The following is a 12583-nucleotide window of genomic DNA, read 5'->3' as shown; positions in this document are numbered from 1 at the left end:
TCCCCTGTTTAAGCTCAGCTCAGCGGCAAGAGGGCAGAATCATGTCTGTGGTTGGCAGCAGCACTAGATTGCTGGCAGACCCTAAGAAACTGTTACCGGGAGTACATGGGGGTCTCCTAAAGAGCCCCCCAGTACATGGGATCATATTTCTAGCACCGGACATTGCTGATTTGGAGCAGAGCACATGGTTTGTTTCTGGTAATCAAATGTCTTCTGACAGCTAACTGTCCACTGAACTTTCTTAGGCATTCTTTTGGGGGTAAGATCATTAAGGGGAGTTGCTATGGATCCATAGCCCTTAACAAACGTTCTTTTGTACTCACTCAGGCCCAAGAAAGTTCTGACCTGAGTCTGAGTAGTGGGAGCAACCCAGTCCATGGTGGTCTAAATTTTGCTCTCCAATATTGGAAGTTGGCCTCCAAATACAAGGTGACCTGAGTACACAACTTTACTCTGCCCTATCCGGCACTTCGTGATCCCCATAGTGAGGCCTGCCTTCTGCAGGGCCTCGAGTACATTTCTGAGGTAGACCAGGTGATCCTCCCAGGTGGAGCTAAAGACAGATATATCATCTAGATATGCTGCACTAAGATATCCAGTCCTGTTAAGACTTTATTCGCCAGCCTCTGAAATGTGTCAGGTGCATTTTTCAAACCAAAAGGCATCACAATAAATTGATAATTTCCACTGGGGTTTGAAAATGCTATTTTTGATTTGGTATCCTCATAAAGTCTAATTTGCCAATAACCAGCAGTGAGGTCAAATGTACTGACATATTTGGCAGAATCCAAAGTATTAATCAGTTCATCTGTCCCGGGAATTGGATAGGCATCAGTCCTAGTGACTTCATTGAGACCTCTATAGTCAACACAAAACCTAATCTCTCTCTTATCATCCTGGATATGAGCTTTTAGTACAATGGCTTCAGGGCTAGCCTAAGGGCTATATGAAGGCTCAATGACCCCCTCCAACTCCAGCATCTTTTGGGATTCTTTTCTGATGCAATCTCTGACATGGTCAGGCTGTCTGTAAATGGTGCTCTTCAGAGGCAGACTGTCACCTGTGTCCACTTCATGGCTACACCATGTGGTTTGACTGGGTGTCAGAGAAAGAGACCAGGAAACTAATTGAGAACAAGTCTGTAATCAGCTTGCTGTGGATCAGTGAGTCTGTCTGCCAAGACTACTCCTTCAACTGACCCATCAACAGGGTCCTGGGAGAGGAGATCAGGGAGAGGGTCCCTTTCTTCCTCCTGACCCTCATCAGAGGCCATGAGCATCCTCATGTAAGCCTGATCAATTAACGTTTTCAGGTGATTCACATGATGCACCCTATGGGGACTTCTTGGAGTACCTAAGTCAACTAAGTGGGTGACCTAAGGGGCACTCCACTTGTCTTGAAAAGCTGCATTTCTCCCTTCACAGTCAAGAGTTTTTCTCTACCTTTGTATGCCAAAGGATAGCTGCTCACTGCCCCTGATGAATCTTCTGAACTTTACAGGCCCTCTCTAAAGCAGTAACCAACTTATGGATGTCATAACCCTCCTGGTAAGGAGAGACTATCATGCTCCAGTCCAAGTGTCAAAGGGATATTCCCTAACTCTAGGTTCACTGGTCCTGCCACCATGGGATTATTATACTAAATTCTTCCTAGCCCTCTGCACTTCTAAAGGGTCCTTATCTAGGCCAACTCCTTCTTGATTCTGAGCTTGGATTGCTAAAGTTTGAGCAGGTGGTATTTCCTTTCTAAAACATTTCCCACTTCTTGCCAGAGAAGCAACTCCCTATTGAAGTGGCAGAGGAGGCTGAATTAACTGAGGAGGACCTGGACTTCCCCTGAACCTTTTGTACCCTCCCAGGAGGAATAACGGGGGTCATACCTCTAGGGCCTCCCTCTGTGTCACTAGAACTATTCCCTGGGGGACTAGAGTTCTCCAGTAAGGTGGCTCCAGACTCCTCCTGGATATGCTCAGAAGCAGAGTTTGGCTCATCTTCAGGAGCATCCCCATCCATATCCAAGTTACCCTGTCCATCTGACCTTTTTCTTGGTAGCAATTACTGTTCCCCAAAGATGACTTCACTGTTAATACCCAACTCTCCAAATGTCTCTTGTAAATAAATCATCATAGTCTTAAACAAGGCCTCCATGCCTTCAATTCTTGTATCAATTAAATGCTCAATATGTTGGCTAGAAAAATCCTAGCATGAGGCATATTTGCTAGTTTGGTCATGTTTATAGTTTTGGTAAGCCTCTCATATAACAACGTTTTTGTGCTTTACTGCATCCCACTCACTTCTCATTTGCTACCTTCCACCCACTGTATTCATGTGTAAGCTTCACAAACAAATTTTGTTTCTGGTGTTCATCACTAACACCTCATATCTGAGCTTTGCAACACAATTCATTCTGCATATCTAACTATATCTATCTTCTGTGAGAATATCATATGTGTCTCTCACAGCAGGCTGTTTTACATTGGTAAGCATCTCTCTTCCACACAAACACTGTAAATCTAATTTTTGTGACATCCCACACAAGGATAATTCTTATTGCAAATGTATCTTATAGGGTGTCTTATATTCCTATGTAAGATAATGTGGTTTGAGTGCACTCTACACTTATGTCATCCAGCTGCAATAGCGCTTCTCATAGATTAGACAACAAATGTTTTTGTATTGGGTTGTACACTTTGCGAAGCATTGAGGGTTTCTCCACCCTCCAGCCTCAGGAATGCAGGCGATAAACTTACAGAGTTTGAGAAACTATTCTCGCTCTCCTTCTAGTGCCCTGCTAAACCTGGGACTTCCAAAAAGGATCCGACTGACTTCGCTACTCAAACAGACACACAGAATCCTACACCATACTGTTAGACCTATCAGCCTTAGGATGGACTTTCCCCAAACTCTTTTGCCTGCTTACCTCCTATTTTTGTGTTTAATTTTGTTGGCCTTAGGACCCTGAGGAGTTTACCTCTGCTCACCAGTGCTAAAGTGCATGTGCTTGTCCCTTAAAAATGTAAACATTGGTGTATACACGATTGGCCTTTTATATTTACTTGTAAATACCTTGTACAGTGTTAAACCATATACCCAGGGCCTGTAAATTAAATGCTACTAGTGGGTCTGCAGTACTGATTGTGTCACCCACACAAGTAGCCCTTTAAACATGTCTCAGACCTGCCACTGCAGAGCCTGTGTGTGTAGTTTTACTGTCAGGTTGACTTGGTATTAAAATCCCCTTGCCAAGCCTTAAACTTCTTTGTATTATACATACATCACCCCTAAGGTAGGCCCTGTGTAGCCCATTGAGGAGGGTGCTATGTTGCTAAAAGGTAGGACATGTACTTTTATGTTTTGCATGTCCTTGTAGTGAAAAACATCTACATTCATTTTTTACTAATGTGAGGCCTATTCTTCTTATAGATTTGACATTGGGAATTCCTTAATACACTCTTTTAAGGTGGAGTTCCTGGTTAGAAAGGAGTAGCAGATGCATGTTTTAGAACTTTGGAATGGCAATGATGAATCCTTTTTACTGGTAAGGATGGATTGTACATTACTATTTAAGATATGCCACTTTTAGGAAGTGGACATTTATCTGCTCTTACAGCTCTGTGTGCATGCAGCCTGTCTCCAGTACACTTCAATATTAGTCCAATTGCATTTTGAGAATAGGAATGTCGCAAAGAGCATTCCGTTTATTTTTCCTTTTTTTCGTTCCACCTTTGTTTGCTTGATGCATGACAGTGTAAGATTCAAAAACATGTTTTTTCACATTTGGTCTAATCACTTTATGAATGTAAATAACAATTAAAGCATATTTGCAAACAGTGACTACATGCCTGCCATTATCAATGTTACACTACAAAACTATGCAATTGTATGTTTTTTAACAGAGCGTACGGCTCTCAGACAATGGCCGATTTGTAAAAGGTCACTGGAAAGTCCAAAAGGTTGTCCCTGTCCCCCCCAGAATTTTAGTGTCTCCTACGCCCCTGGTGCTAGCGCCGGCATTTATGTGGCTGCCTGTGATTGTTTGTACTACCGCCCTATTAAGGGGCACCAGAGCTCACAGCATGCCCATATCCACCAGTGGGTTAAACAACTGCTGCATCTGCCCCCGCTCCCCACCCAGCTGACCTGTCACAGCATGACCATGGTGATGATGGCTCAGCTCGTGCTCTGACTCTCTCGGCCAATCTAAACACCTGGCTTCACTCTTCTCTTAAATTCCCTGCTTGCCCACCTCTAGCTCTTCGGTGCCTGATCAGGGATATGAAGCGCTATATGGATTCCATTACAATACAGTACAGTGGACAACAGCGGACACAACTTTAGGGATGGCAGAGTGCACCTATGGACAGTTTTCCTGAGCAGTTCTTGTCCGTCAACTTCGACTACAGTGGAGTTGTGGCGTTTGAAAAGGTTGTCATTACGGAGAGAGTTTCTAATGTGAGCTTTACTTACAGTGTGCCGTGTGCGGCTCAATAGTTTGCAAACCTAGTGCGCCTTGTGCCTGTTCATTGTGCCATCCATGTGGGTGCGTCATGCACTGGAAAAATGTCGGTGGGCAACGTGCACGGAAAGAATGGCGTGCACGCGCCGTTGGACTGGAGGCTACGGCACACGTATGAGACATACATACTTCGGTTTAATATTCATCTCGCGTGATCTTGCTGTCGGTGCTTGAACGAAAATTATAGCTCCTGTGAAAGGTATTCATTGAATGCCCCAGTGAGGAGGAAGTTTCAAGCGGTGGTCTCCATGGCCCCCCTTCTCATGAATCCGAATGGGAGGAGCAGCACAGGCTGCAGCAGCTGCATTGCCTCAGGCTGCTCACCTTCAGATTATCTAGCGGTGAGATGCAGAATGCCTGCCTTTCCGGAACTCATCCGATGTCATTTTGCCAAGGACCCGCAGCAGTAAGCAACAGGAGCCTGTCCGGCCCCCTTCTACCCAGGAGCATCAGCCTCCGCCTTCCGGCGCCCTGCCTGAGGCGGCTCTAAGCAGGAGCTGCTGCACTGCCAGCGCGAGCCTCTTCTCAGGAGCCCAACCTGCATGCTACTGCCCTCGAGGCCCATACGCAGGAGCTGCTGCACTGCCAGCGCGAGCTCTGCGCGTGAGACTCTTCTCCTCAGGAGCCCAACCTGCAAGCTACTGCCCTCGAGGCCCATACGCAGGAGCTGCTGCACTGCCAGCGCGAGCTCTGCGCGCGAGACTCTTCTCCTCAGGTGCCTAACCTGCAAGCTTCTGCCCTCGAGACCCATACGCAGCAGCTGCTGCACTGCCAGCGCGAGCTCTGCGCGCGAGACTCTTCTCCTCAGGAGCCTAACCTGCAAGCTTCTGCCCTCGAGACCCATACGCAGGAACTGCTGCACTGCCAACGCGAGCTCTGCGCGCGAGACTCTTCTCCTCAGGAGCCCAACCTGCAAGCGTCTGCCCTCGAGACCCATCTGCACTCCTCTGCCCGGAAGCTGCAGAGCCACTTACAGGAGCTCAGGCTGCAGGGCCACTTACAGGAGCGCAGGCTGCAGGAACCTGGACTTGAGTTGCCTGCTGTAGAGCCCGGCTGCCCAGGAGCTAGGACAGAGACAAGGCACGCGCGCACACCCCTCCGACTGTGCAATTGCTCACGACTAAATACGACACCAAAGAACTGCGTTATTTATCAGAGAGCAGGGATGCTGCCTTGGAAGAGAAGCAAGTTTGTCCTGGTGGAAGAGGAACCCAAGTCAAAGGAGAAGAGCCCTACAGTCACCTACATGTCCATTCTGTCCTCCTTCATGCACTCCTGCCCGGGTCTTCTGCCCGAATGCCGCCTGGAGCGACTGGGCAGCGTCTTCAAGACCAAGCACCAAAAGGTGGAACTCAACAAGGAGGACCCGACCTACAGCGTCTGTTACCTGGGCAACGCCATCACTCTCCACGCCAAGGGGGAAGGTTGCACCCAGGAGCCCGTGGAGAAAATCTGGGCAAAGAGCGATTTTGGCTGCAGCAGCTCTAGAATGAGACTTACTCTGGGGCTCCATGGCATCCGAATGACCCCCAGTGAGAAAGGGACCAACCAACTTAGCCATGCCTACCAACTGCACCGCATCACCTACTGCGCCACCAATGCCAGGCACCCCAAAGTGTTTGCCTGGATTTACCGGCACCAGGCCAAGAACAAGGCCGTGGTGCTGAGGTGCCACGCTGTGCTGGTCTCCAGGGAGGAGAAGGCCCGTACAATGGCACGACTCCTGGCCGAGGCCGCCATCATGGCCTTCAGTGACTTCAAGAGGCTGAAGAGGCAGAGTGACGCCCGCCACGCCCAGCAACAACTCCTGGGGGACATGGCCGTACCCCGGCAGCCACTGAGAAAGGTCCTGAATGGAAAGAACACCTACCACCCCACTGCGTGCAGGAGCACACCACAGCTCAGCTCTATCCTGGAGGAGGAAGAGGAGGACGGGAAGGAGGCGAGTCCTGATGGAGGCATGCCAGAATCCACTCGCCTCATGAGGATCTCAGCACAGATGCAAGTGGGGTATGCACACCAGCCACCTGCGGGAGCCAGGCACATGTTCCAGCCACAGGTCTGTGGCAGGGCTGTGCTACAGCAACAGGTGCACAACAGGAAAGACACCCAGATTCTGATGAGGAACAGGGGCACGCTCCAGCCACAGATGGGAGTCAGGTGCCTGCTGCCAGGGGAGGCAGCACGGGGCAGGCTCCAAAGGCAGGCCATGCAGCCGTTCCAGGCGACTGGGCCCCGGAGCGCAAGCAGCTGCCGCCGCCATTGCCAGGATATCTCTCACTTGAAAATCTCTAGGGGGGCTCAGGAAATCGCGTGTTAGCAGGGTGTGTGTTTAACAGGCATCTTCTATTACTTCTGGCCGCCTTGTGTTTTGGGCTTCTCAACAGTCACTCTGCCTGTCCCAGGTGGAAAGTGTGGCATTTCCTGGCAGTCTTGTGCATTTGAAATGGCTGTAGTGTTGGAATGTCATTCAAAAGTGGAACACAGCATCGGGCGCGGCCTTTCCAGATGCACAGCCTGTCGGTAAATCTTCCACTTTCTCTGGTTGCCAACCCTCTACCATCAAGTGGGATATCACCCATCTCTCTACAGACCCTTCACTTCTTTCATGTGCTCTCGTAAGGGTTATTTGCTGGCACTCTAAAAGCAGAGAGAAGTTGTGATAGCAAAGGGTGCCTGGGCGCAGGGTGTATGGAGTGTAAGGCCACAGGCACAAAGTGGGATGTCCCTCCGATTAAATGGTGCCTTTCATTGCATAGTATGCAAGACGTCATATGGCATGCAGGATCCATGTTGGGGGTGAGGGAGCGCGTAGTCAGATTTTGTAAGAGTGTGTGTACGTATGATATATATATATATATATATATATATATATATATATATATATATATATACATACACACACACACACACACACGTTTACAGTATTACATTTAAACAGGAATCATTTGAATTGCAAGTTATTAGCCTGGAAATAATGAAGTATCAAGTTATCTAGGCTCGGGGGAAGTGTACCAATTGCACCTACCCCTTTTTGGCACCTGTGTTTGTTTCAACTGCTTTTAATCGGTTCAGGGGTGACTCCACCCCCCCCCCCCTTCTTCCCCAGACTGCTGTGTACTCATTGTGCTCGAAAATCTGGCATGGGTCCAGCCCTCGTGGACACAAACTGGACACTCCTGAGAAAAGGAAGCTAGCAGTCATATGAGTGCGTTTTCTTCAACAGTGCACAATGGGAAGCGACACTTCTAGGCACTTTATACATTAATAGTATGTATTAGATGAAAATGAATGACTGACGCTACCTGATTTCCAACTAGGATGTACCCATGAGCAATCGAGTAACTGTAAAATAACTAATGAAGCTATCACTTCTACACTTATCCTCACTAGCAGGGCATCTGAGCCCCTACAAGAACATCAGGGGATTACTTCCTATCACAACTAGATTTGTTTTCTAGTTTATGGGGCCGGCCCTGTGCTCTCAATCAAACCCTACTAAAATGGGAAATACTGTGTTAATTCTCATGTTATTATTATGCGAAAAATGATTGTCCCGTAGGGTGTAATTTAGCACCCAACAGATCTGTTATCTCAATTACATCTGGTGAGCCTATCCTTGGAAAATCCTCTACCCGGTTTTCTCAGCAAGTAGAAATTAATTTAGCGGGGGAGGTTAGGAAACATTATACTGTGGACCGGGTCTCCAGGGGTCTGAGCACCGGCAGTTGTTTAAACGAGGCCTCAAAACGGGTCTCTATCGGGCTCGGTTTTGAGCCCTGGCGCAGTCGGATACTTTTTTTCCGGACTGCAGTGACAGCAGTTTGTTGTCACTGCAGTCCGGAAAAAAAGTGCCAGGACGCAAAACAGGGACCAGTTTCGAAACTGCAAGCACATGTATGTGCACTTCTCACACTGCTCACTTCTCACTAGTGGAGAAGTTACTGCATGACGTCATGCCAGGTGAGCATTGTGGGGGAAGAGAAATCCTTTAAAGAGTCATTTTCTTTCTGGATTTCCCTTCTCTTTCTAAAACGCAAGAGCAGCAACATTGTGGTAGGGTCACCAGGGGTTTAATTGGAAGCTTTTTCAATAGTATATGTAACAAGCCATAGTTGCAGCTTATCTAATACAATTAACAACCATTGACAAAGCCAATAGTCCTTACTTGTTGTAGGTATGATGTAACTTGTTGTATCACATATCTGAATGCAATGACAGAAACTGCAAAATACAAGTCGGGCGGCACACTATGCTAAACACAGATTTTTTGCGCAAGTGTTTTAAAGCCAGGCCCCTAATTACACTGGCCACGCCCCCTTGAGAGACCCCCCAGTTTTTTCATCCCACTTAATGCCCTGCACATAACATGACATACTGTGTATTTGTATAGCGCGCCTACGCCAAGGGTATCTTGGCGCTGGTTAACAGATGTTTATTGTACAGAGTCAGATTTGAAAGAAAGCAGTGGGGGCTCCCACTGCTCCCAGCCAGTGGTATCAATCCCAGTGGTAACACTCTTAGAGAAAGTCCACACGGATAAAAAAGAAAAGCCAAGGAATGCAGCACGGGGACAATAAGGAGGTTAAGATCGATAGGGGAGGGAGTCGGGGGACGGCTAGGCTACGAGGAAGGAGAGACAATCGGTGAGAAAAAAAAGAAACCTTCACTTGAGGCGAAGGGAAAAGGAGAAAGTGAATTGTAAAGATGGTCGCCATTGGGACTGAAGGTGGGAAGAGATGCGTAAAAAGAGGAAAGGGATGAGAAGGGTGAGGGAGGAGGAAGAGGAGGGGTAACGTGATGATTAGGAAGAGGAACTCATTTTTGAAGGAATCGAGGGCGAAAGACGGGTTCCAAATAGTAGGGAAAGCAAGGAGGTAATAGAAAGGACAGTAGAGCGGAGGGGGTAATAGAGGAAGCAGGGGAGGCGGAAGTATGGAAAGGAGGGGTGAAGGGAGGGAAAGATGAGGAAATAGTAGGGGGAAAAGTTAAATGTTCTAGAAGCAAGAAGACGGCAAGCCAAGGAGTAGAGGCGAGAGTTGCAGAAAGAGCGGTTCTAGGCGGGAAGGGATGAAAGAGAGAGAGAAAGATTGAAAGACAGTGTGTCAGGGAGGGAAGGGAGTCTTCATGTCGTGTGAGAGAACTGAAGGAGCGTTTGATGAGGGCGCCTCTTTTGTGCTGTAAGCTAAGTGATTTACGGCGTGCATGCCAAGCACATTTCAACTCCTTTGCGCTCATTCACCCCTCCCCCACTCACTGAACTCTGCATAGGTCTCGTTAGACGTCTACCGCGATTTCTCTGCTCCTTGGCTGCACAGGTGCTCTGTGCACAGGATGGATGAATAGCGACGAGTGTTGGGCTCTCTGTGCGTCCACTTGTCTCAAGAGGCGGGGATGGACCCGGATTCATTAAGTGTGGGAAGGGGTCCAATCAAACAATTCATGACAAGTGGGGGCTTTGCCAATGTATACTCTTTGCCTCAGTCTCCTAAACTCCACTAACCTCAAATCCACTGCTCTCACAGCGAGCATCATTCACTCCAAGACCCGCCAACCCCAGGTTCCCAGACCTCATGCGCCCTGCACTCGGGTTGAGGGTGGGGGTATCCCACACTATACTGCTCTTCCCAATAATTCCACCTTTGGAATCCCAAACCAAGACTCCACGAAGTGCCTGCATTTTTGGAGGTTCCTACTCTCCTGATTCTATCTATCGATGTACAAAGCAAGCCTGACATTTCTTTCAATATTAACGACGAGGCTGCTTAAATAGAAATGGAATCATATCAGGTATAATAACCAGCAATACCTGTTCTATTTCCGCGGAGCACCTTTTTTCAATACTTTGATTCAGATTCCTGTGCCACCCGGCATAAATGAAGGGAAGAGGGCCCAATATCTAGATTTTTTTGTACCCGGAGCCTACAATATCATTTGATAAGTCTGGAATCCCACCTCTTTGCAGCATCCAAGGGATTTCACACACTTCACTAACTTCGCCCAGGGGTGCACTACACCATTCTCCGTTCCTTTTCCTCTAGCTCTTCTCTTTCATACATGGCTTCTATGAAGTGTGCATTTTGTGTTCCAGACTCCGCGTCCACTTGGGAAGTCTCATATGTTATACATTGGACCAAAGAGAATATTTTTGGGCTCAAACATTTGAAAAAATATCAACACTTTTAAGCACTAAAAAACGGTGTTTTACTGGTATGAGGACCTGTCCTTGAAGCCCACTCACGCACACAATCCAGCACTGTGAGGACCAAAGTCAAAACGTTGTGCATGTGCCTATGCACAATTTCTTTCTCGTAGCCAATTCTCTAAGTTTCTGTTTGCCATATACAGGTTTTTGCTTCTGTTCATGTTTGGCGAGCGGGCTTTAAATCACAGGTCACTGCCCTACCACCTCTATTCACCTGTGGAGATTCGAAGGGCTGGGACAGCGCCCACTGATTAACTATCACTAAGCACCTTCCCATCAGCATTGTATCTGCTGAGAAAGTAATGCAGTATGACCTCTCTGCTGTAACCCCGGAAGCGCTAATGCCTGGACTCAGCCACTTCCTGTACATTCCTGACCCAAAGAATCAATGGAAATTCTTTATGTTGAGTAAATTGTGAAAAAATCAGAGTTTATATATTTGTTTTTTATGTGTATTCATGTTTGTTATATTCATGCCAATATTGTGAAAGTAAATATGGCGAATAAACGGTGTTGTCTTCACAGAAAAAGGACAAGGACATGGCGCTTTCTTAATAATGTGAAGAGAAAGGCAAAGGACGCATAATCTCAAAGAAAGTAAAACTCCACATGTTGACACTGAACGTGAATTCAGAGTGGCTCAGTTTGGTAAAGTGAATGAACAGCCTGGGAAAAGGATGAACGAGAGAGTGAAGGGGTGAATGTGAAAGGGATGAGGCAGCGAATGAGCAGTGAATGAATGCGTGAGGATGGTCCTTTAGAGATCCATCTCGACACTTGTGCAAACAGAACAATCACCAGCATATCTTCCTACCCCTAACACTCCTTAGCACCCCATCCTCCCTTAGTGATATTGATGGGCATAAGGTAGTTGGCACAGACCTTTTCCCCCCACATGCTCACTCTAGCATGCGGATGTCCCTTGAGCTCACCCCAACTATCCCATGGCCTTAATACATCAGTGCCCGTCTACCTTTGTGGGTTCAAAAAGCCTATTTTTCATTACCTAACAAAGACTGTCATTCCATTGGCTCCCTGATAAAGAGAGAGCCCAACAGGCTCTCTTGGTCGCTAGTGAAACATTGTTTACCACGGCCATACGGATATTTGGGGCAAGCAGGTGCACAACACTTGTATGTCGACCTGACATTCATCACATCAATTCCTCGGTCATAAAAGTCCTTTTACTCTCTGGTATTGTGTTCCTTGGCATACATTTCTCTTCCCCCAGGATCTAGAAACTCTTCCAGCCTCCCTATGGCATACAGGCTTCTCGCACCTTCTGTATCGCACCTTCCCTGGGGTGACATAATGATCTATGGGCGAGATGTATTAGTTGATGAGAAGGGCTAACCCCTTATGTTATTTAATTCACGGACTCTGCTACAGCTGTGTGTTAGACGGGGAGTTGGCATCTGGATGAGTGCTGGTCTCATGCAAGTGTCAACCTGCCGTGCAGTGCATCGCTGCTTGCGCGAGTCCAGTGAATCCGGGTTGCTGCGTCTTCTCTCAATCTCTTCTTTTCTTCTTGGCTGCTGAGGCAGCTCGCACAATTGACCCCTCCAGGGAAGCTGCCAACAAGCAGTTCAAGCCATGCTGATGCTGTACTCTTTGGTTCATAGGTCCAGGAGGGTCGGCTTCCGTTCTCTGGAGAGGTCCACCGGAAGAGATTGTCCCTGCGACCCTGGGTCTCACATGGCCAGAGCCCGCTTGTTCAGCAGCTCCCTTAGAACTCCCAGCACAAACTGACTGAAAGCACTCACACATTGCATCTGCAAGCCGATACTGCCGCTGATTCGCCAAATAGCTCTAGTGACTGCTGTCACACTGGACCCATCCCAGGACATACTGTGGACCAGGGCT

At 47.8% G+C, this 12583-nt stretch overlaps 1 protein-coding gene across 1 annotated transcript; it reads left to right on the top strand.

The window, feature by feature from the left end:
• Positions 1-3720: 3720 nt before the first annotated feature.
• FAM43B (family with sequence similarity 43 member B) lies at positions 3721-7241 on the top strand. The gene has a single exon (XM_086920191.1). The coding sequence runs from the start codon at positions 5681-5683 to the stop codon at positions 6833-6835; it is 1155 nt and encodes a 384-aa protein (XP_086776317.1). The 5' UTR covers positions 3721-5680; the 3' UTR covers positions 6836-7241.
• The last annotated feature ends 5342 nt before the right edge of the window (positions 7242-12583 follow it).

This window comes from Lissotriton vulgaris, chromosome 5, assembly GCF_964263255.1.
Source record: "Lissotriton vulgaris chromosome 5, aLisVul1.2, whole genome shotgun sequence".
Classification (NCBI taxonomy): Eukaryota; Metazoa; Chordata; class Amphibia; order Caudata; family Salamandridae; genus Lissotriton; species Lissotriton vulgaris.
The sequence above is the reverse complement of the archived record's forward strand: the minus strand, read 5'-3'. Positions and strand labels throughout refer to the sequence as shown.